Below are 25,602 nucleotides of genomic sequence, written 5' to 3' on the forward strand. Positions count from 1 at the left end.
TCTTCTTCTTTCTTCTTCTTTCTTCTTCTTCTTCTTCTTTCTTCTTCTTCTTCTTCTTCTTCTTCTTCTTCTTCTTCTTCTTCTTCTTCTTCTTTCTTCTTCTTTCTTCTTCTTTCTTCTTCTTTCTTCTTCTTCTTCTTCTTCTTTCTTCCATCTTTCCTCAGGAATGTGCCCGAGAGGGAAGTCCTGCAGAGCTTCCCAGAATGCTCCCCACGAAATTCTTCTTACATTCTCATTACCCATACTTGATGGAGAGCCCACCCATCCGCCATTGCTTTATACCCAACCCCCTCCCCACCCAAGTTACTACTTCCTACTCAGTCTGTTTTGATCTCTATCGCTCCTTTCGGTTCTAGCCTAGCAACAATTAGCTAACCCTTCTAACTCCTAATCAAAGGCAAGGAGATCCTACCGATCAGACCGGGTCTTTCTGGTTTGCTCCCATTGGTGAACGCCATTAAAGAAAAGCATTAGGTTTATAGGCAAGGGGGGGGGGGTTGGTTAATGGATAAAGAGAAAGTTAGAGATCTCAGACTCCCTCGTCAACTCTCTCACTAATTCACTGTAGTCCTGACAAGTTCATTTGACATCTCGATATGTTTATTTCATCAGTGGTAGAACCATTAATATTTATAGACAGCTCTCTGGGTGCCTGGAATCATTCTAAGCTTCCTCGTGTAAAACAGGGGAATTGTCTGATGCACCCAGAGCAGTGTGGCAAAGATTAATTAATATAAATAAGTAATTGTCTGAATAATGCAAGGCTCTAAGACACCTCACAAATGGATCCTGTGTAAATGTTACCCAAGATGAGTAATAACAGCCCAGGCTCAATAAACAAATTTCCAGCGAATTCAGCTCCCTGTCAACCCGTGAAGTGAAGGAAAAGCAAGCGGTTTTTCTCAGTCGTTCCTAACTGATGCCTTTGTTTGTCTGGCTGCCTAGGCTGGGGAGAGAGACAGGGAAGTCGGCAACCTAAACAGCAAGCTCTTGAGCCTACAACTGGACATCAAGAATCTCCATGACGTCTGCAAGAGACAGGGGAAGACCTTGCAAGAGAACCAGCTCTGTGTGGAGGAAGCGATGCTGAAAGCCAATCACGTAAGCACCCCCCCCACCCCCACCCCCGGCAGCTGGCCTGTCTCTGCTCCCTCGACCACTGTCACTTCTGATGGGAATGAGGGGACCTTCCGCTGTGGGCCACTCAGAGTACTAACTGAGCACGCATCAAGGGAACCAAATACACCACACATACTCCAACACAGAAGAAACCATGCCTGTCTTCGGGATTTTTCAATCTAGCCATTTCTAGCATTATTGAGATACTGCGTATCATCCTTTTTCCTTATCTGGATTTAGCTCATCCAGAAAATACGAGGCTGGGTCTCAGACAAACTTCCACATTCGCCATGGCAATGAGAGAGCCACTGCACCTCACTGAGGACATCTCTGTGCAAGAGAAGTTCCTTTTATTTTTGTAGTGGCTATTTTCTTTATTTACATTTCAAATGGTTACCCCCCTTCCAGGTCTCCCCTTTGGAAGCCCCCTATCCCATCACCCTTCCCCCTGCCTCTATGAGGGTGCTCACTTACCCACTCCCATCTTCCCACCTGGCATTCCCCTACATTGGGCCATCGAACACCCTCGGGCCTCTCCTCCCACTGATGTCCAACAAGGCCATCCTCTGCCACATATGCACCCAGTGCCATGGGTCCCTCTACGTGTACTCTTTGGTTCGTGGTCCAGTCCCCAGGAGCTGCAGGGGGTCAGGCCTGTTGCCACTGTTGCTCCCTCCATGGGACTGCAATCCCCCCTCAGCTCCTTCAGTCCCTTTTCCAACTCCTCTATCGGGGACCCTCCCTACCCACTCCCACCCCCACCCCTGCGCTCAGTCTAATGATTGGCTGTGAGCCTTAATGCCACACCTGTGTCTTGCTACTGTTCTTCTAGAGGCTGGAATCCAGTCAATAAAAAATAGGGAGCAGCTGATCCAATAACCATATCCTTTTCCCCTTAGTCCAAGTTAACTCAAGGCTGGCTCTCCCAGAATTCCTCAATAGGACTCAGCCCAATGGACCAGTCCTAACCAGCTTGGTCTACATCTCTCCCTCCCTTGTCTCAGTCCCCAACTTGTCTGAGTTTTCTGTAAGCACCACCTGCTTATAGTACTTGGCACTCAGTAGCTTGTTACAGGGCCTGATTTCACAGCCCAAGCAGAGTTGCTCTCAGTAACCCTATTCGAGTGTGGAAAGGGCAGACCTCACAGCGTGGCCATCTCTCTCAAGTCTGACTTTGTGTTCACACTAACCAAGAAGTCTAGGCAGGTCACCTACCGAGCAATTTTCGCTTTGACCTTGGGTTCCCTTTCTCTTCCAAATCTCTAAACCTGAAGTGTTTACACCCGCCTTTAAATTTGTCGACCCACAAATCAGAGACCAGTTGTGTGGTCGCTTTTTTTCTGTCTATAAACTGGGTTGCATGTACACGTGAAGAAGTTAGCGGTTGCACAGGCATTTGCCGGATCCCTGGGTTAGACCCTCAGCTGCTGTGTGGGTAACCATGCGCTCTGGCGCTTCAGGACCTGGGCTCTCTGCACTGAGTCGGTCAGTGTGCTTCCAGGACACATCAATTGACAATAGAAACCTCATAGTGTTCTTTGCAGCTGCCTAAATATGCTCTCAATGAAACAATGTCACCTCATCTTACTGGCCTGGCCACCCCATCCTCAGGAAGTCACAAAGTGGGGGTAGGGAAATCCACTGGTTTCCCTAAATCAATCTCAGGAAGATGATCATAATTTCTTTCTAAATATTAACATTTTAGGATATTTCCACTGGAGCTATCGTGAGTTTACTTATCGCCCCAGTCAGAGAAAGCCATGTGGTTTATAAATGTATCTGGCAACTTAGAAGGAGAAAGGCATTAAATTGCATTTTATTATTCTAATTGCCTAGGAGAAGGTCTAACAGCTTGAGACAAGCTTTAAAACAAGCTCTCTCTCTCTCTTTTTTTTTCCCCCTAGCACTTAGCACAAAAGTTAAATTGCAGACTATGCATACAAATACACAATTACACTCAGACCTCCACTCATCTCCTAGAAACCCCTTTAAGACCTGCCTTCCCTGGGAAACGTACTATGTTGACAAAGGAGAAACACCAGGCTTTCTGGAATTTTCGACTAACACTGATGAGGAGCTGGCGAAATAGGCAGGATGTCATGATTGAGGACCACATTTAAGGGAGAAGAGTCAAATATTCTATCAGATGTTATATGTAATAAAAGAAACAGAAGGTAGATGGGTGGTAGAAGAGAAAGTGCATGACCCTGTAAATCAAAGAATATAGACTCCAAAACCCGGAAACAAGCAGACTGTGGCAATAAGAATAAAGTTCTGGGGCTAGGGGGATGACTCAGGCATTAGGGGGATGACTCAGGCATTAGGGGGATGACTCAGACATTGAGAGCACACTGCTGTGGCAAAAGACCCAAGAGTGGAGTTGATTCCCAGTGCTACGCAGCAAGCAACCTCTCGGAACTCCAACTCTAGGGCACCTGACGCCCTCTTCTGACCTCCACGTGTACTGCATTCACCCGCACAAACCCACACTCGGATACACATATGCACACAATTACACTTTAAAAGAAAATCGTTTAAAGATAATGAATTATTTAAAAGTAGGGTAGCCAGGATGCAGAACCCTATGGGCACTTCATCCTTTGGGTACTCTTGCCTGACCGTAAGACTGTTTCCTTCGATTCATACCTTACACCCCATCGTCCTAGTCAAAGTGACTCAAAGTAAGAGAAAAGAAAGAACAACAGAGATATTAAAATAACATTATGATCAAAGACCGGTGTCATCCACCCTGAAATCCCAGAGCTAGGAAGCTTGAGGTAGGGGATTACCAGCTTCAGACCATCATGGCCTATGCAGCAAGTTGTAGGCTAACCCGAGAGACACAGCAAGACACATCTCTAAAAACGAGTCAGCGGCTGGAGAAATGACTCAGAGATAAAAGTGAGGGCCTTAGCTTGAATCCTCAGAACTTATATAAGAAGCGGCAACTAAAAAGTACTCCTAGAAAACGCCGTGGCAGTGCATGCTTATAATCTCAGCACGTGGGGACCCCCGTGCCTTGCCAGGCAGCCTGTCAAGCCGAATGGGAAAGCTGCATGCTAGTGGAAGACCATTTCTCAAAACATTAGGTGGACAGCAACTGAAGAAGATGCCCTGACGTCATCAACTGGTAGCCTCCACACAAATGCACACAGACACGCAAACTCAGAAACATACACGTCACATGCACACACGAGTTGAGACCACATAAATAATAACCAGAAAAAGAAGACCCTTAGTAACAATTTACCCAGGTTTTATTCACATTGGGGGAATGGATAACATGCCAATGTCCTGGAACTCCTATTGTTGAACTAATTTTGGAGATGTATGGAGGACACCATTTTTAGCATTAAAAGATAAACGAGCAAATGTTATCCTTTCAAGTGAAGCTAATTAGTTGAATATCTAAAGATTAGCAGAAGCCTCGTGAGCATTATTGTAAGATATCATTTTGAGCCATCGGTAATGAAGGCAATTTTAATGAATTTGCTCAGTGCAATGTGTGGTCCTGAATTGGATCCTAGAACAGAAAATAAAAACTAATGGAAAAAATATGTGGAACTCAAATACAGTATCTAGTTTCATCCCTAATAACCCACCAGCATCGATTTCTTAGTTGCATATGAAGTTAGGACTGGGGAAGTGTAAAGGAAGATCCATGGGAAATTTGTCCTATGTTTGGAATTTGTCTGTGGAGAGAAAAATCATTCCAAATGGATCCCGTGTAAGCGGAGGTCTTGTGAGAAGAATGTCTAAACCACAAACATTCATTTGAATGAATGAAATGCTTGTCACTGAGCACAGAGCTCTTCTGCATTCAACAAGAGAAGTACACACAGTTTGCAGATGGCAGAGGAAGCATCGGAAAAGCCTTCACCCCTGGTAGAGAAGGCTAACCTACTGCTCCAAGGGAATAGCTCACTCAGGACCTCAAAGACTGGGAGAGAAGCTCAAGGCAATGACAGAGAAACTCTTAAGTTCTTAAACGGATAAAGAAAAGCATCAGGAACCCAGTTGTGGGAACAATGCCAACCTTTGACAGCAGAGCGTGCAAGCTGAAGAGAGAGTAAAGGGTTAAAAGGTATTTTGAAAAGCCAGCTCTAGGCAAATCAGCAGGGCCTGATGATATTCTTCTAAGAGTGCTTAAGGAATTGGCAGGTGTTATTACATAGCTGCTAGTGATAATTTTTGAGAACTCAAGAGGATAAAGAAAGTCCCTGTAGACTGGGGAGAAAAAAAAATGGTAAATGAAGTGCTCATCTTTTTTAAAAGGAAGAAAGGACAATCCTGGTAATTATAGACCTGTCGACTTCACTTCAGTGTCAGGGAAAATATAGAACTTAACATCAATCAATTAACAGCAACTTCAAAAGCACCAAGTATTGGGTGGGAACCAACGTGACTTTTCAAAAAGAGAATCATGCCAGGCCAATTAATTTCCTTCTGTGATCAAGTGGCCTCATAAGCAAGGAAGGAGCCACAGCTCTAATCTCTTGGTCCACAGTGGGGCTGAAAGGTTGACTAAATATGGGAGCAGCTCCTCTGGGCAGCCAGACATCCCCAGCTTTTCCTGTGGCTGATACGAGGGTGAAAAATCTAGCTGAGAAATCTGGTAGACCAGATGGCCTCAAGCGTCACATCCAATGCTGGACAGTCACCTAAAGAGCTAGTATGATTTCTATAAGAGCACTTCAACATCACTTGGTTTTGTTTTCCAGATCCCAAATTACAAGTCAAGGAAGAATATAATATCTGTATCTTCACTAATAAAAGACTTTTAAGAAGACTGAAACTAGGGGAGAGGTTCCATGAGTAAAGTACAAGCACAGGGACCTGAATTCATATCCCAGCACCCATGTTACAGCTGGGTGTGGTGGCACACATCTGTGAGCCTAACATCTGGGGTCAGGAGGAGATGGCAAATTCCTGGAACTCAGAGGTAGCTTAGTCAAAACGACAAGCTCCAAATCCAGTAAGAGACCCTGTTTCAGAACAGTTAACTGAGGAAGACAACGACGCCTAATGTCAACCTCTGACCCCACATGTATGCATACCCACATGTGTGTACACAAACATGTATGCACATATATACTATGGAAAGTGTAGTGGTGACTTTCTGTATCTGTCCTTTCGCACACATACAAGTTAAATATGGATTTAGCCTATCATGTATTATTTCACATTTATCAAGAGCTAAGAATAAACTTTTAAATATATAAAGACAAATAAGTAGAAATTTAATAAGCCTGAACTCATTTTTAGATATTTCTCATAGTCTTTAAATTTTTGTTTCTCCAGACCCATTGGTATCTCTTAATGTACAAATGTCTAAAATTCCCATCCCATAAAATCCTAGCCTTTCTATAGATTTAAGCAGTTCTTAGACCTTCCGAATCAGGAATATTAGTCCAGGTGCTATGTTTGCTATGGACGGCAAGAGTTCAAAACACCCCCTTTATCTGGCTGGTCCATCATGTTGCCTGAAACTAAAGTAAAACCCAGAAAATGTCCATGTGACCTGTAGAGGAAGAGAAGTGACTCAGAGCTCATTAGGATTGCTGCCAGGGTGTAGAGCTTCATATACAGCACTTGGAAGAAGACGTTCTATACCCACAGGAAGCTTCAAAGCCAACAAGCAATTCTGAATTCTCCTGGCATCCCCAGGTACGGGGAGGAAAAGCCTGGAATACAATTTTGCTTCTCTCAAAGAATGCTTTTCTCATTCTTTTGAACAATGAAGAGCAAAGTGGAGACATAAGAAAAAGGAGATGATGTAATGAACAAATATGCATTAGGGGATGGCAGCTGGTTTTTCAGCTGGAACCTCCCTGTCCAGCCGTGGAAAAACAGATCCAAATCTGTCACATATTAGATCCAAGGTCCTAACCCTCAGCAATTGGGTTGCCTTCAAAAAAAGCCAAGAGGGAGAAAAAAAAATAAATTGAGCAAAAATAACAGGGAGCTTGGGGGTATTTTCTTCACTGAAGCAAGTCCCTCAAAATCAACCCTAACCCGATATGTTCACACCTCCTTTTAACTCAGTCTACATTAAGTATTTGGCGGCAAGAACTTTTTTCCCCCACATAGCTTCCAATAGTTCCTCTATCCATATAGACAAGAGGATTGGGGATTTTGAAGACTTCCCTGTACACACATTTGTGTCCTACGAGGGAAGAAGGTACGTGCACAAAGAGAGACAGACAGACACCCACACACCCTTGTGCTTGCACATGCATACCAAGCTCTCTCTCCTCCAAGCCTCATTTCCAGAGGAGCTGTGGGGAACAACAACCTTCTTGGGAAAACTGAGAGCACCTCGCAGTATTTCACACACATGTAGACAATTACAGCTACATGCTGTAAAATACAGATTTCATCCTTCTTTGGGGAGAAGTCTCATCGCCTTCCCCGAAGTGGCATTCGTGAGTCCAAGTGTTCACCCTGTCTCTGCAGAATATTTCCATTGCTGGCAACAGTGGTGGTCCATTTCTTGTTCATCTTCTCGACTCTAAAGAGTGTGGGTGAGACAGGCTTTACACAGTCAGCATCTGTCTTTCTGGTTCTGAGCTGGGCTGTACCTTACCTCTGCTTTTGGTTGGTTGGTTGGTTGGTTGGTTGGTTGTTTTTGGTTTTTTGTTTCTTTGTTTCTTTGTTTTTGTTTTGTTGTTGTTGTTGTTTTATTCAAGACAGGGTTTCTCTGTATAGCCCTGGCTGTCCTGGAACTCACTCTGTAGACCAGGCTGGCCTCGAACTCAGAAATCCGCCTGCCTCTGCCTCCCAAGTGCTGGGATTAAAGGCATGTGCCACCACCGCCCAGCTGTACCTTACCTCTGCTACACAACCCTTCTCACTTAAGCTTTCTTTCCTTAGGGTCATCTCAGCTCAGTTTCCTTAAAATTCCATCTCTCCAGTGACTCCAGCTGACCCATTAAAATCACTCTGTTTTGGATGGCCATGAGTCCTCCACAGTCTAACATCTAACCCAGCAGTGAATTCTGCCAGCTCTGTTTTCAAAATATATCTAGAATTCATCAACTTCTAACTTCCGTTACTATACCCTTGTCCCACACCACCCTCTCTCCCTCGTTGCCTGGAGCCCTCCAATAGTCTCCGTGCTCTCTCTCCTCTGTTTTCTTACGGTTGACTTTCAGTAGAACAGGCCACACGTCCTTCGTAAACTCTACAAAAGATCATGTCATTGCCCTCCATAGTACTTTCTAGTGGACTGTCACCTCCTAAATGAAGCTGGGGACTTCATCGTGGCCTCCTTCCCCTACAGAACCTGGTGTCCTTTTTCTCACCTCAGCTGGCACCGCTTTTCTGCCTTTACGGTCTCTGCTTCAAAACACATACAATGGCTGGAGCTTCTCCAGGGATCTCAGATGCCACTGGGTGGGTTTGTACCGTGTCTATAGCCCTGCTGTTCCCTGTCTCTGGAACATTCCGGCTACTTGGGTCTATTGTTCTCATTCTCTTGCCTCCTTCCTGTGTGGACTCAACCCACCTTCTCGGTAAACTTTTCCGTAAGAACTTTTATTCTGAAACAATAACCTACCCTACACCCCCTGTCTCACCCCCTGTCTGTTTCACTCTGCTCCGTGGTTCTTTTGCCCACAAAGCACTCTACTGTTCTCCAGTGTCTTTCCGGGGTCTGTCTCCCTCTTGCACTCACACACATGTCATGCGTGTGTGTGAACCTAGAATACACACGTACATATGTCTATATACATGTAGAGGCCACATGAGATGTCTTCCACTGTTCCTTTGTCTTTTGGGACAGGGTCTTCACTGAATCCAGGCCTAACAGCGGTGACCACAGACCCTCGTGTCAGCACTTGATTTTTACCTGGATCCAGAGATCTGACCTCAGGCCTTTATGCTGATATGGCAGTCACTTTACTTTCTCATCTCCACAGCCCACTCTCACAACTCTATAAATATAGCCCAACTGTCGAGTTGTGTGCTTATCAATGGCAGGATTTGTATCATTTATACATTATTAAAGTTTAACAAAACAATGGAAATGTTCACTTTTTTAATGCCTTAAGTCGAGTCCAAGAGACTGAAAAACAGCATAGCTATTGTCATGGCTGGGAGGAACCTGAGGGTATCACCCTATTGTGGAAGGCATCACGTGGTACATGGAAGATGCTAGTGAGGGTGGTCACCTCTTTCCCCTCCTCTAAGCTAGTCTTTTCTCCCTACAAAGTCGCAGACACGCCTGGAAATCATTACGGAGACCAAGCTATGGCTTGGAATGACACCACAGAGCTGCAGCCCAGGGCTTTGTGACCCTAGCCTTGGGCCAGGACTGAATTTGGACCAACCAGGGTCGCCCTGATCTCCATGACAGACGCATAACGGTGGTTCATGTTAAGTTCCCAGACACCACCAGCCAATATGACTGCCCTCCTCTACATGCCACGAGCTACACATAAGGGAACTCATCTGAGTAGAGGAAGACAGCCCACCACTGCCCTAGGCTGGGCCACATGTCACAGCTACCCACGCTTTGCCCATCAGCCCTTATCCAGCGTACTCAATACACAAATGGTTTCCAAGGTCCTAGTGCCGACCATACCACATACTTTGAACACAGGACTTGGAGGAATTGAGCTGGAGCTGGCCTGGAAGACTCCTGAAGACTGACTGGCATAGTATTGGGAGGTGCTATGTAAGAGTTTCTAAAGCCAGCCCTTCATTCCTTTTATCCAAATACATAGCCATAAATCTCTAATTTATGCCGTGTAGAAACAGGCACAGTCATGCCTCTGTGGGAGTTTATAATGCGAGTAGAATGTAAGACACACAGAAATAATTGCCGGCAAAACTATAGGAAACACCACATCAAGTTGCCAGGAAGGTCTGTGGTCCTGATTCAAAGGCTGGTTAGGTAAACCCAACAAGGAGAGAGGGCTGTGAACCGAGCCTTGAAGGATGAATGGAAAGATGGAAGCTAAGGTCCACCACCCTTACCCTCCTCTCTTTCCCATGTCATTGTCATAAGGAATAAGGATAAGAAAACATAGAAGCGCCAATGCGAAACTTCAATTTTCCTGGGAAAATAACTGAGGAACTGTCTCCCAGCAAGCCTAGAACAGAGGGTGTGCCTGGGGTACAAAGATTCAGAAGCCTTTTTGAAAGACTGTGCACTGGCAGGGAGGGAGGAAGGGAAAGAGGGAGGGAGAGAGAGACAGAGAGAGGGGGGAAGAGAGAGAACACACACACACACACACACACACACACACACACACATCTGCCAGGCCACATCTTTTTTGAGGAGAGACAGTAGGTGCCCAACTGTGAGCACTGTCTTCTGCCTTTCACACTCCAGCTTCCAGAAGCCTCAGAACCCAGCAATTTCAGTGTTCTGTTACCTGGGTACTTGTAATAACTAAATACAGCCCAAGAACCATTGAGCCAAAACTCACTTCCTCCCAAGCTCGTCATCTTTCTATGTATAGGTAAACACAGATACACAGCATTAACCATATCTCTCTAGATCATTTATATGTGTGATTTCCCCCCCCTCTGGGTTGGGGATGCAGGGTGATGCGATGGCTCAGTGAGTAAAAGGGTTTGCCATCACTCTTGATGGCCTGAGTTGCATCCCTAGGACTCAGACGGTGGGTGGAGAAAACCAATTCCCCAAAGTTGCCCTCTGGCCTCCCCATACAGACCACTGTAGGCACATACCCACCCAACTCATTCAAATAAATAAATAAATGTAATTTTCCATTTTTTTTTTTAAAAAAGAACCGTCTTTTCTTCTTCAGATCCCTTCATGCAGAGTAGGAACAGGGAGTGACCGGGTGCTCGGAGAATGTAGTGAAATGTTTAGAAATCTCTCTGAGGGTGAAAGCATCGATGCCAACGCGTGGCTGTGTCCTCTGTGGCCTTCTAACCCTCTTCTGTGTACCCTGTCTGTGCTGCAGAACAAGAAGCAAGCCCAGACGTTAGTATACACGGACAACCAGATGGACTTCCGGGCCAATAAGCCGTACCATCTCCGGCAACTCCAGCAACTGAAGAAGAAGCTGCTGACCCTCCAGCAGGAGCTGGAGTTCCGCACCCAGGAGCTCCAGGCTTCCTATTGCTCTCTCCTGCAATACCAGTCCATCCTGGAGAAGCAGACTTCCGACCTTCTTGTTCTTCACCATCACTGCAAACTTAAGGAAGATGAGGTACCGTGAGATTAACCTGCGATGTGTCCCCAGGTTGCCCTGGTACCTCCAGCGCTCAGACACTGCCTGTGTTTCAAAGGGAGGGCTCTGCACCACCTTGAGTGGGCTTCAGAGCCTCCCCTCTTTAGTCCATGACCACTCTGAAGGTTAGCAAAGGGAAACGGAATGGACTGGCATGACTTGGTGGAGATAAACAGTGTTAATGTACACAGGGTGTGGGGGTAGGGTGCAGGGTTTGTGTATGCACACACACATGTGGTATGAGAGGCCATCCTCTCTATATTGTTATGGCTGTCAAAATACAAGAGACTCCAGGTCTCTCGGTGGGGGGGGGGGAGCAAAAGGCCCATTAAATCAAGTATTTTTAGGAAAGTCAGCTGCACAGATGGTAAGTCACCCAGCCCCCGGTCCAGTGCTGGTTCTAAGTGGTTACTGAGTGCCAGTTTGTTTCTTCAGGCTGGAGAAAGCCTTAGAGACTTAGCACATTCTGAACATTCACTGATATTGATGCTCCAGGGCAGTGGTTTTTGGTTCTTTTTTTTTTTTTTTTTTTCTTTTTTAAGCAAAGAACACCATGCCTATGAAATCCCAAGTAAATTCCAAGGACCCACAGAACTGAGACGGATTTAGCAGGAGGGACGCAGAAAGCCTTAGCACTGCGGTTCTCCGTGATGGGGCAGGCAGGACTCATGGATGTGCCTTCCCCTGACGGCTGCTTCTTTCAGGCTTAACAAAATCTCTGGGGAGTATTTTAGACAGGGTTTTTGCTAAAAGACTAACTCCAGGGACTTTAAAGGGGGCCTTAGAAGGAGGACAGAAAATTCTGTAAAGGGCAGAGTGTAGCCTAGAAGGAGTTTGCTGGAAATAACTGGGAAGGGAAGGAGGAGAGGTGAACCCACGAAATGCCATTTGAGGAAAGTCTGGGGGCTTCAACTGTGGTTTAATAAAGCTCTTAAGGGTTCGGACTGGCTGTTCTCTACACACGAAGCCAGAGTCCAGCCTGGATAAAGGGACCCCCAAGTTAGCTGGGGTGCCACTTAGCAACAAGGACCGCAAAGAGCTATTACCCCTAGTCAGAGATGGGTGACCCGCTGCTGTGATGACAACTGCACATGTCACCACAGACCTGAAGTCTGTCTTCTAGCTCTGTCACCACATCCACCCAAGACATCCATTCCCACAGTCACTGGAGGCGGCTGCCGGAGCTCTAGCAATTGCACGCTTATTCCAAATAACCCGAGTGAAGGGGGAAGATGGGAAGAAAGTACACACCATTCTTTTAAGGACACTTGCCAAAAGTTACACACACATACACACACACACACACACACACACACAAACATACACATACACACACACACAAACACACACATACACACACTCACACACACACACACACACACACACACACATACATACACATGCGCACACATTCCACATGACCACAGCTAGTTCCTAGAAAGCCAAGAAATGTCATTTTTAAGGAGACAGATTGCTGCCCTCAGTCTAAATCAAATAAATGCTCAGCTGCTAGGAAGGAAGATAGGATTTGGCACAGTGGTCACTGCCAGACCTCAATAGGAGAAAGCACTGCAAAATTTATTCTAAACATTCTGCCAACCTCTCTAGATTCCATTAACACCAAAGCACCACACCCCTGTCCAAGGCTGGGTTCTGTCAACAGCAAGATCCTATGATGAGCATATGAATAGTCACATAACTCTAAGGAGCATGGTTGGGGCGGGGGGTGTGTCATCAAGAAGGGCAAATCCCAAATGGAGTGGGTTACTTGCTCTAGGCAAACGGGGGTTCAAGCCCTGGAGATCTCTGGACGATATTCTGGAACATTCCTCAGTGAACTTTCCAACCCAATACCACTACTGGCATTCACTCCTGGGGGGCACTCACTCGCCAACGTGTCTCGTCTTCTCTGCCTTTCCCCTCTGGTTGAAAGAGCAGACAGACAGACTTTCTTCTAATTGGAATGGGCTGAGTGCAAAGAAATAGTGAATGCTCAGAGTTTGCTGTCTGCAGGGATCCTCAGGCCAATGTAAATAGACACCAACAGAGCTGGTCCTATATACACACTGCATACAGATGCACGTGTATGTGCATGCATGCACATGAATATGTTTCAAAATGGTGCTACAGAAATGTAAGTAGGACCCACCCTTCCTGCTGCAATACATAACTATCAAATACCCCTCTCCTTTTGCCCTAAGAGATACTTAACTAAATGATCCTTTCTTGAAAGGAATCTTGGATGTGAAGCTGTTTGTTTAGCCAGCTTAATTAATGGGCCAATTTCTGTCGAGAATTGGACAGTTTGGAGCAACGTGAAGCCTTCCACCGTAATGCACCCCTTGACTCTTTGAACACATATAACTTGACATGCAATTTAGCACGCTCAACCACATGCAATCATTTGCTAACTTAAAATCTAGTCTCCTTAATATTATGAGAGAGGTGAGGCTGTGTCTCCTAGACCTACCTCACCCGGTGTGATGCTGTCGTGAACATCCTTAGAGATTCCTGTCAGTGGATGACGGATTGGAAAAAAATCATTTGCATAAAAATCACACAGATCTCAGAGGAACTTCGGATCATGGCCCGTCTCTATCTCTTGGGAAATCGCCGACATGAAACTGTGTTCTTGTGGCGACTCTATGCTGTCCAAATGAGATCCCTAAAGAGTGCTCAGGAAAGAAAGGACATGGGTATTCCACAGCCTTTCAGTAAAGGGAATGGCTCCAACCCATTCCTGTTCACCATCAGGTGTTTGTTCAGAGAAAACAGAAGATTCTAAATAGGACAGCCTGTTTAGTACTTCGATTGTTCAGTCTGACACTGAACCGGGGCCCTTAGACCTGCACCGTACTTAAATGCTGTTCCTTGAGTCTTCTAGTTCGGATGGGTTCACTACAGGCCCTCACGGTCTTATCCGTGCTGGCTGTTTGCGTGGCTGCAGTGTGCTTCCCCCTCCCGCACTAACAGGTCATTCTCTACGAGGAGGAGATGGGAACTCATAGTAAGAGCACGGGGGAGAAACTCCATCTGGCACAAGAGAAGCTTGCCTTGGCGGGGGACAAGATCCTCTCCCTAGAAAGGAGCCTAAACCTCTACAGGGACAAGTACCAGACTTCCCTGAGCAACATAGAGTTACTGGAGTGCCAAGTGAAGATGCTGGAGGGGGAGCTCAGCGGACTCATTGGTCAGGTAAGACCTAAGCCACATCCCTTAGCCAGGCGCCCTAGCAGGCACACATTTCTCGGGTGGTTCCCTCTATGGGTCCTAGCCTCTTCCACCTAAGACTTGAACCTCCCGCCAAAGGGGTTCCTCCCACCATTCAGTTTGGAAGCGCTCAGGGTTTTATCAGTTTCCAGCTTTCCTCTCACCTTGAAGATTACTCCTAACCAGGCGTCTGGGGTTTCGGGGGAGAGGGAACAGGACTCGGTTGATTGGGGTTCTTGCCCAGCATATACGAAACCCTGGGTTCAATCCCTAGCACCACACAAAGGGTTCCAGGCAGCTTCATAAGACCCATCCCATCTCAGAAACAGGGGCGAGTGAGAGAGAGAGAGAGGAAAGAGAGAGGTGTGATCCTGGGGACGCTACATCAAAGGATGTGCGCATTTTGAGTGAACATAAATGCCACATAAACCAAGATGGTTCTACCGTTCAATACTTTTATCAGCAATAATTAAAAGAAGCTTTTATATATATATATAATATTATATATGTTATATATATTATATATGTAGTATATAATATATAATATATTACATATATAATATATATAATATATATTACGTATATAATATATAATATATATAATGTATTTTTTTTTCCTGATCCTTCTAAGTTGTGTTAAACCAAAGGGTAGGGGGCAAGGAACTGTCTCTCAATGCAATCCTCACTCTCTTTAATCCTGATAGAAGTCAGATGTTCTCCAGGAAAAGACCCAAGTAGATTTGCATGCCAGTGTTTGTAGATGGAGATCTTGGCATTCACTTGCGGAAGAAAGCGGAGCACAGCTAGGTTCCAGGAAGAGAAAAGCCACCCTGCAGTCTCCCAAAGGCCTCCGCCCACTCCAGGGACAGAGACAGGGAGCTGCAGAAAGTCCCAGAGCTGGAGTTGGGGAAAAGGTCACCTGGCCACCAGCATGTTACCAACTACTGAGTGTGGGCTGCCCCTCTGTGACTCTGGCAAAGCAGTCAGGAAAGGCCCTGACGTGGCCCGCAGCTAACAGCAGCCCTCGAAACAGCTAGACAAGAATCCCTTGGTAGCTTTTCACTACCAAAGGGATGTGGCTGCCACTGAATTAGTAGTTTTAATCCTTTTGTATTGACTCACGGGAGCGTCTTATTATATCTCTAATAAACTTTCTTTGCTATGTTGCAAGTATTCCCCACCGCCCATAGCATGTCACTTGGCTTTATTAATGACTTTTTTACCATGTACAAGCTTTAAGCATCTGTGGAGTCGAACCCTCACACCCCTATAGATTCCAGGCTTTCCAGCTTGTCTTGGAAGGCCTCCTTGACGCCCAAGATCATAAAAAGGGTTTTTGGTTTGTTTTTGTTTTTGTTTTTGTTTTTATTAGTTTTGTAAGTTTTCAATTTTATGTCTCTAGTTTTCAGTCCGTATGTGCATAGGAAATGAGATGTGGCTTTAATTTTATACTTACGTACGTGACCCTCCTGGGGTCCCCGAACCATTCGCTGACCATCCCAACCCTCCCCCGCTAACTGAAGCATCCACTTGCAGGAGCCAAGGTGAGGTACACAAGAGTCTCAGGACTCTCCCTTATTTGCTCCTCAGGGACTGTAACTGGCAGCCTGTTGACAGTACCAAGTAGCCTTCCTCCTTCTCCGTCCTCGCCACACTTTTCTCAAGCACCCTCAGACTTCTTGATGAGCTTCACATGTACGTTGACTATAATGCTCACATTATATATTACTGTAGGAGATTAGCGAGCCCCGGGGAGCATGAAGTATTAGGATTTTATTCATTTGTTTTCATTGAAAGCTTTTCACTTTCCTTTATAGGCCTGGTTTTATGAATAGGAGTTCTTTTTTTGCTTGGAGCTGGGGTCTCACTATGCAGTCCCGGCTAGCCTGGAACTTTCTATCTATAACAGGATGGTCTTGAACTCACAGAGATCTTCCTAGCCTCTGAGTGCTGACTGAATATGCTACTATGTCCGGTCTGAAGAGGAACTGCTATACATTTAATCTTAAGAATTATAGGGGCAGCCGGGCGTGATGGCGCACGCCTTTAATCCCAGCACTTGGGAGGCAGAGGCAGGTGGATTTCTGAGTTCCAGGCCAGCCTGGTCTACAGAGTGAATTCCAGGATAGCCAAAAAAAAAAAAAAAAAAAAAAAAAAAAAGAATTATAGGGGCTAGAGAGGTGGGTTAGCAGTTGAGACTACTAACACTAACTTCTCTTGCAGAGGACCCAGATTCTATTCCCACCATCTGCACTGTCTGTAACTCCATTTCTGGGGATCTAATGTCCTCTTCTGTTCTCACCAGGAACTGCATACAAAGGTGCACCGATACACATGCAGGCTAAACACACATGCATACTTTAAAAAATAATAAAAAAAGAATGATTACTGGTGTACAGAAGAATTTATCTCTTACCAGACACTTTACCGAGCTTGCTTGCTAGATTTGCAACTGAACATCATGGATTTTTTTTTCCTAAACTTCACTTTTATCTTCAAATTTTTCTCAAGCCGGGTATGGTGGCACACTCCTTTAATCTAGCACTTTGGAGGCAGAGGCAGGCGTATCTCCTCTGTGAGTGGGAAGCCAGCCTGGTCTACATAGTGAGTTCCGGGACAGCCAGGGCTATGTAGTGAGACTGTCTCAGAGAGAGAGAGAGAGAGAGAGAGAGAGAGGAAGGAGAGAGAGAGAGAGGAGAGAGAGGGAGGGAGAGGGAGAGGGAGAGGGAGAGAGAGAGGGAGAGGGAGAGGGAGAGGGAGGGCTTCCTAGCTTCTGGTTAGTCTCCTTAGACAGAACTGCCTTTCAGAGCATCCTCCTTCCTAGATCTCACCACTAAGCACAAGCCCATTCTCTTGCTAGTAAGCTTTTCTCAAGTCAAAGGTATACTTATGTCACTGCCAGACGTGGGGGCACATACTTATAATCCTAACCCTCAAGAGGCTGAAGCAGGGGGATCATAAATTCAAGGCCAGCCAGGGATACAAAGGAAATTCAAAGCCAGCTTTGGCTAGACCTGTCCTTTATAGAAATGGATAATATATCCTCATATTAACAAATTTCCATATATGGAATAATCCTGTATTTGTGGAATAAATTCTACTTGATTATGATGTCACATTTAAAACATTTTTTATTAAATTTAAAGAAGCAAGATTAGTTTGACAGTTTAAATTTCTATCTCTCAATATCAATATCAATTTCTATCTGTCTACATTTATTTTTTGCTGGGAATTAAACCCAGGGCTTTGCACATAGTAGGCAAAAGCTCACCACCTGAGCTACAACCCCGCCCCTTGCACTCTTGTCTCTGACATATGCGATCCTAAGATGAGTGAGTCGCTTTCTGCCTCTTTGGGAGGCTTTGGAACAGTTCACATCTCATAGGAAACGGCTGTTTCTTTAAGATGACAAACAGCTCCAGTGTTTTCTCATCCTTGTGCCTACCTAGGTCTCTACCCAACCCACATTCTCAGACTTGTCTTTTTCCTATAATAATTTCTCCTTCATTCTTTCAAAAATGGCTGCGAGTGGCAAGCTTTTGTAATACTTTCCCGTCTGTCCAAAGATCGTTTGGACATAATCTCTAATGCTAGTCAGCTGGATGTACAAATCATCAACCCTGGGGTCTCTGAAAGCCTGGCTGCACCACTTTGTGCTGCTCAAGAACCAAAGCCCAGCAGGTGATGTCAATCTCTAGCCTGTGTTTCAGAGGTCAGAGGGCATCTCTTTTCCCTGGCCCCGGGGGGAGCCGGACAGACTAAAGATGTTTTCATTTAGTCTTTATCATACCTCTCAAGCTTGACAGACTTTTCATCCAAAGATCTATACTCAAGAATTTTTCTTTCATGACTTAACTCAATTTCTATTTTTATTCTATAGTATGGAGATGATATTAGAAGCTCTAGGTATTTTCTTGCAGTGTCTTCAGTCTTCTATTATATGTTCCAACCCTTCGCCTCCTGTATGCTAAATTATTTACATGAGCATCATGTGTGATCAATTCTGGGTTTCTGACTGACCTTTCTCCAGCTTGCTCAGGAGCAGCTTTCACGCCCAGTGAACACGGACTTATTTCTAACTTTGCCTGAAACTAGAGTGCTTTGGGAGTTAGGGAGACAAGTTTAATGGAGACAAGACCTGCCATCCAGACTAGAACCCTGAGCTATTCTAACTATGTGCCTCGATTTCCCCATTACTACCACGGGCTGATGACAAGATGAATAGTGGACTTCATGCATGATTTCAGCTGTCTAAGGACAGCTGTCTAAGGAAGATGTTATAGATACAGTGGAGCTGAGGAAATGGCTCACTTAGGAAAGCATCTGCCTTGCAAACACAAGGACCTGAGTTCAATCCCCCAGATCCCATGTAAAAAAGGCTGAGTGTTGCAGTGCTTGCTTGCAATCCTAGCATGGGGGAATCAGCGACAGGAAGATCCCTGTGGCCACTACACACACTTGCATGCATGTTCACACACATACACACACACACACACATACACACACATATCTTGGCAAACAGTCCTATTGATGAGAGTGTCCAGTGTGCTAGCCTCCTCGCAGGACAGTTGTATAGTGTCTATTTTGGTTTGGGCCATAGACTACAATCGCAATTCTAGGCCTTTCATCTATACACTTGCCAAAAGGTACTCAAAGATTGATGTGCCAAAGGGTTCAGTTCAGCTTTGTTTTAGAAAAGAACTACAAATAGTCCATGTGCCCATCCATCAAAAAGAAACTGACTAAATTCAAACAATTGAAAGATAGTGGAGGGCTGGTGAGATGGCTCAGTGGGTAAGAGCACCCGACTGCTCTTCCAAAGGTCCAGAGTTCAAATCCCAGCAACCACATGGTGGCTCACAACAATCCGTAACAAGATCTGACACCCTCTTCTGGAGTGTCTGAAGACAGCTACAGTATACTTACATATAATAAATAAATAAATAAATAAATCTTAAAAAAAAAAAAAGATATTAAAGAAAGATAGTGGAGAATGGACACGCATGTACCACAAGTAAATCTCTAAGACATCTTGAGTTTCAAAATCTATTGTTATGTCTTACAAATCCAACGCAACACATTTCCCTGTGGATCCATTTATAATTTGATAAAAGTTCTAGAAGGATGTGCACTTTTTGTCCTCTCTGAAAACTGGAGAGGGTACAGGGCTAGATGTAGGTGTCAAAGAGAAACACACACTTGCCGACAAGGTCTCAGTATAGAGAGAAGACAGACACAATGTTTATTTAATTTGAAAGTAATTTAAGAATAAGATAGACTGGGCTGGAGAGATGGCTCGGTGGTTAAGAGCACTGACTGCTCTTCCAGAGGTCCTGAGTTCAATTCCCACATGGTAGCTCGCAACCATCTGTCATGGAATCTGAAGCCCTCTTCTGGTGTGTCTGAAGACAGCTACAGTGTACTCATACATAAAATAAATAAATCTTTAAAAAATAAATAAATAAGATAGACTTGGAGGAGATGGCTCAGTAAAGTACTTAACCTGCAGGCATGATGACCCAGGTTCAATTCCCAGGAGTCTAGTTTTGAAAAAGTCAACCTTGAAAGTAGTCTTGTAATCCAGCATTGAGGAGAGAGAGACAGGGGAATCCCTGGGGCTTGCTGACCAGCCAGTCTAGGCAAATCAGTGAGTTGCAGTTTCACGAGAAAACTCTGTCTCAGAAAATAAACCAGAGAATGATTGAGGAAGGCACCCAGTGGTGACTTCTGGTCTCCACACACATGAGCATGCACATGCATATATCTGCATGCATGCACACATGCACACAGATAGAGGGCTGGGGGAGAATACAACAGATCTACAAATAAAGAATAAGGAAAAAATCCTCAACAAATTGTTACGTGAAGCACATCATTAAAACAGTGTGCAGCGACACTCATTTGTAAAAGGAAACTATCCAGATACGCACACAGGTATGCCTGGAACACTGACTCACAGCTACCAAAAACATTGGTAACACAGGGTGTCGTCACAGGGGAGGGACCCGAGTCACAGAAGACACAAGTGCATGCTCTTGAGGACCCTTAGGGACTTTCATCTTGAGACTATACTGGTTGATATATTTTTTTCTTTTGATCAGGACATTCTGCTAACTGAAAGTGAACATGCACTTTTAGCACATGAGTCCACTTATAACTGTAACTTTTATTCTCCTGCAGTAATTGTCTCTGAGGCTTACTGCCTCCGTCTGCTATCCTAAGCCTAGCCCTGGAAGCGTCCAGCCTCTGTACAATCTAATCTAGACCTAGAATGTTTTCAGCCACTGAGACTCACTGCGGAATATGCTCACCCCTCCCTAGTTCTCCCTGACCTCTGGTTTAACTCAGCTGCTGTGGCTCAAATTCCTCTCCAAGCTGACTGATTCAATCTGGCTTCTTTCTCTTGGCCTCTCCCGAATTGCTCTGCTTGGCCTGATACTAACTTTGGAAATCTGTTCCAATCTTCTAGTTCCTTCTCATTCTCTGGCTCATTCTGTCGTCTCCTGTGTTTAGCTTGTTCCTGCTCTGCAACCTGTGTCTGTTCAACTGTCCGTGTAAAACTGCCTCTTTCCTTTCCCTCCCTCTCTGAACTGCCCCTTACATAGCCTCCCTTTCCTGTCTCTTGAGAGTTGGGCAGATCCTATTCTATCAAATCTTTCTCTGATTCATCACTTTGTCTGCCCCTCAATTAGATATCACTTTTAAGCACAGGTGCTTCCTTCTACAAACTATGCCTTCATTGTTTGGGATTAAAGGTTTGCCCTAAGGGCCTGTCTGCATTCCAAACAGAGGGATTAAAGGTGTGTGCTAAGGCGGAGCCACACTAGAAACAGGGTTTTTTGTTTTGTTTTGTTTTGTTTTGTTTTGTTTCAGTAAATAGCACAATCTTTGGGTTCACAGTGTGATCGAATAACCTGCAAACATCTAGTAAGACTCTGAGGTTGACTTGAAAATTTCAAACAAAGCCAATTCATTATTTTTAAATGTCCCAGGACTCTGAGAACAAAGGAGACCACCCGAAGGTTCGAATCTACACTTCTCCGTGCATGACTCATGAGCATCAGGAGACCCTAAAGCGACTGTCTGAAGTCTGGCAAAAGGTTTCTGAACAGGATGACCTAATCCAGGAGCTTCGGAATAAACTGGCCTGCAGCAACTCTTTGGTACAAGCCTTACTTTGGAACCCTGTCCTACCAGACTCCCCCAGAGAGCCATGAGAAAGGGAGAAGGGGGAGTCACCCCCAACTCTTTAGCGAAAACTCCTCAAATGTCACATAAATTTGACCCTGCCTCTTGATCATATTCTTTGTGGCATATGTCCCCACCATATTCAAGTAAGTCAATATTCTAAAGAGGTACATTAAACACAAATTACATGTTCCTTAATTTCCCTTGAAGAATTCATACTTTCACCCACTCCACAAGAAACGTCCTTAGCCATCAAACACTCTTGGCCACTGGTAAATTAGGCACATTTCCCATAGCGTCCCCGAAGCCCACTTCCTAAACTGGACCTCATAAAGCATAGATGTTCAGAAAGGCTCCAAAAAAAAAAAAAAAAGAGGCCACTGGCAGAAGTGAGGCAAGCCACTCTGTGTGACTTAGACAACCTGATGAAGGATTAAGAGGGTGATTCCCTCTCCATCCCAAGCCCACAGGAAGGGCACTGTGAATTCTGCAGTTATACCACAGATCTGCACTGCAGGGAGGAAGCCCACTGCACACCCGAGCGTGTGTTACTGATCGATCACCCTGACTGGCCTCCTGCGATCTCTTGCAGGTTCTGGAGCGTGAGGAGGCGTTGATAAAATTGCAAGCTGAGTTTGCTTCCTACACAGCCACCCACAGGCATCCCCCTACCTCCTCAGAAGACTGTGAAGACATCACAAAGGTAGGGGGTTCCTTTTCTCTTCTGCGGGATTAGGTTGGGGGAGATTGCTTGCTTCTGGGCTTCTCTGGTTGGTTTTTTTATTTTGAAGATTGATTGATTTATTTATTATATGTAAGTACACTGTAGCTGTCTTCTGAGACACACCAGAAGAGGGCGTCAGATCTCATTACGGGTGGTTGTGAGCCACCATGTGGTGGCTGGGATTTGAACTCAGGACCTTCAGAAGAGCAGTCAGCGCTCTTAACTGCTGAGCCATCTCTCCAGACCCCCCCTTTTTTTGTTTATTTTGATAGTATGGTTTGTAAGTGTTCTATATTTGTGTAATATTGGCCAGCCCCACCAAAACAATACTGTGGATAATGTACTCCAGCCCAAAGACTGTGGCAACGTTAGGTAGACTGTAGAACTCATCCACCTTCTTACCCACTTCTAAGATTACATCCTAGCAGGATAATACTGTTGGCTTGACAGATTCGGATGCTAAAAACTTATAGAATTTGTCTAGAGATGAAAATATGGGGAAACTTATCAATACAAGCCCATTAGTCTTTTTCTTTCTTATTCTGTAACTTCAAAGCAGTATCAAAACTTGGTCTAAGGAAATGACTCAAGCACTTAAGAACTCTCAAGTTGCAAAGGACCCAAGTTCAGATCCCAGCACTTATAATATCAGATGGCTCATAACCTCCAGTAACTTCAGCCATCGGAGTGTAAACCCCACGGGCACTGCCACTCACATGCACTTGCCCACACACAAACTCACATGCACACACGTAAAGTATTTTTAGGAGCGCTCTCTCAAGTTGATTCTAAATAATAAACAAGAAGTTAAGCCACGTAAACAAATCGCAAGTTTTGATGGACCAGGAGTCAAAATGTAGACCCAGAGGTGAGTTCTTGAGTCTGTAATACCTAAACATGATGTCTATGACAGAACCAACTTAATAATATTGAGGAGAATACATGCAAGCTTGCATGGGTCTGGATGGAGATGGAGCATACAGTTAAGAACAGCGAAGGGGCTAAGAAAGGAAACAACACAGGGGCTCTCTAAGGGGACCTCTAGTGGTCAGGGTCCCCAGCGGAGGAGCTAGAGAAAGCCCTATAGGTGGAACAACAATATGAACTAACCAGTACCCCCCAGAGCTCGTGTCTCTAGCTGCATATGTAGCAGAAGATGGCCTATTCAGCCATCATTGGGAAGAGAGGCCCCTTGGTCTTGCAAACTTTATATGCCCCAGTACAGGGGAAGGCCAGGGCCAAGAAGTGGGAGTAGGTGGGTAGGGGAGCAGGGGTGGGGGGAGGGTATAAGGAGCTTTCAGGATAGCATTTGAAATGTAAATAAGGAAAATATCTAATAATAGTGATAATAATAATAATAATAATAATAATAATAATAATAATAAAGACTTTGCAGTCCCAGCAGCTAGGATGACTGTGGTATGGATACTGAGCTTTGAGGATCATCCTTAAAACAATGAATGTCATTCCTGTCTGTTTAAATGGTGGCGGTCACATCCGGACCTGCAACACCATCTGTTGTATGACAAGCCTTTTCCTGGGGAGACACAACATACCTATCTCACCTGGGCATCTCAGTTCAGATAGGGGATACCGTTGACAAAAATGTGGAGACCACCAAGGTTCAGCTTGGTGCGTCAATGTGTTCTCCTAGGGTTACGGAATGCGCTCTCTTAGGGTTACTTACCAGAATGTGGGTGAGGGGTGCCTTCCAGAAGCAGAAATGTCTCAAAGCTAGCTGCTTGCCAAAGCTTACCCCAGCATGGGTGACAGCTGGAGGTCACCGCACAGCCTGCAGGCAGCGCGACAGGTTGGAGAGCATCCTTGCCAGGGAGTCAGCTGATCTATGATATCTCAGCTAACTTCTGCTTCTTCCGGGCCACAAGGTCTTTGTAGGTTGTCTTGTCTAAAGAGAGACCCTTGGCTGCCTTTTTTCTTTCTTTGGAGGGGAGGGGCCTGGTGAATCAGGTCGGTTTCAGGGACTGCCATCCGGAAGCTAGTCTGAGGTGTTGACCTTCTATTCTAAGAAGCTTCCCTTCATGGTGTATAATGTTTCAATCTCAGAGGAAACAACTACATAACATTGTCTCATCAATAGCCACTTTGAAATAATGCCTGCTTCTCTGAGAGAGATGGGGAGAAGGGCAGAGGGGGAGAGGGGGAGGGGGAGAGGGAGGGAGAAGAGGAAGAGGGAAAGAGGGGAGAGAGGAGAGAGGAGAGAGACAGTGTATTACTTTTCTCCTTACTGTGACCAAAATACCTGGCAAGGCACACCTTAAGGGCTTAAGGGAAGAAAGGCTTATTTTGACCCACACTTTGAGAGTGTAGCCATGTGTCAATGCATCTGGTGGCAGGAACATGGGGTGCCGGGCCACATTGTATCCAGTCAGGAGGCTGAGAGAGATGAATGTTAGAGCTCAGCATGCTCTCTTCTTTGCATTCACTCCAGAACCCCAGCCCAACATCCCCAGTGGGTCGGCCATCTTAACTGAGCCTTTCTGAAAACAGTCACATAGACGTTCCCAGAGGTTTGTGGATCTTGTCGGGCTGACATAAAGTGTAGCTGTAACAACCTTTCTCCCACTATTTTGTATTTTCTATCCAAACTTACCCCCACCTTGTCCAGATGTGCTGTCAGTAGTGTACACCAGCTTCTCCCAGAAACCTCTTCTTCCCACAGTTGGCACGGGTTGCTGTATGTCTTTGAAGCCCCACACAGGGTCACTGGGTGACTGTCCTGCATTTCTCCAGCTGTCACCTCTGTCTTTATGCTGCAGCTCTCCCTACTGACTTAAAAGATCACCTAACAATTCCCTCAGGACCCTGGATGCCAGGTGGTCCCTTTCCAGCCTCGGCCCTACCCTCTGCCTCTGGGAAGGCAGTGTCTTCTGTAGAATGAAAGGAAATATTTGAAGAAACCCTGTCCCCAGCACAACGGAATGGACCAGAGTTTTTCTACTCTTCCCACTCCTCCTCCACTGTTCCCATGGTAACCCTTCAGTCCTCCTCTTTGGCCTCCATCTAGTTCCCTGTTTGTGGCCCAGCTCTCCTGTAGGTATCCCAGCATGCCTTCCTCGATCCTTCTCCAGGAAGTCCCTATGTGGAGATCTCCTTCCCGCCATACCCTGTGCACACTACCATGCTTGCTTTGCT

The 25,602-nt window shown here is 45.4% G+C and overlaps 1 protein-coding gene across 2 annotated transcripts in view; it reads left to right on the forward strand.

The window, feature by feature from the left end:
* Pmfbp1 (polyamine modulated factor 1 binding protein 1) overlaps positions 1-25,602 on the forward strand; it is a 49,643-nt gene that overhangs the window by 5,243 nt on the left and 18,798 nt on the right. For both annotated transcript variants that reach the window (XM_021220581.1, XM_021220582.1), the window contains 5 exons: positions 946-1,101; positions 11,058-11,306; positions 14,301-14,522; positions 21,530-21,700; positions 22,318-22,428. In XM_021220581.1, the coding sequence (XP_021076240.1) occupies positions 946-1,101; positions 11,058-11,306; positions 14,301-14,522; positions 21,530-21,700; positions 22,318-22,428 (909 nt within the window). The remainder of the gene's footprint in view (positions 1-945; positions 1,102-11,057; positions 11,307-14,300; positions 14,523-21,529; positions 21,701-22,317; positions 22,429-25,602) is intronic.

This window comes from Mus pahari, chromosome 20, assembly GCF_900095145.1.
Source record: "Mus pahari chromosome 20, PAHARI_EIJ_v1.1, whole genome shotgun sequence".
NCBI classification, from domain to species: Eukaryota; Metazoa; Chordata; class Mammalia; order Rodentia; family Muridae; genus Mus; species Mus pahari.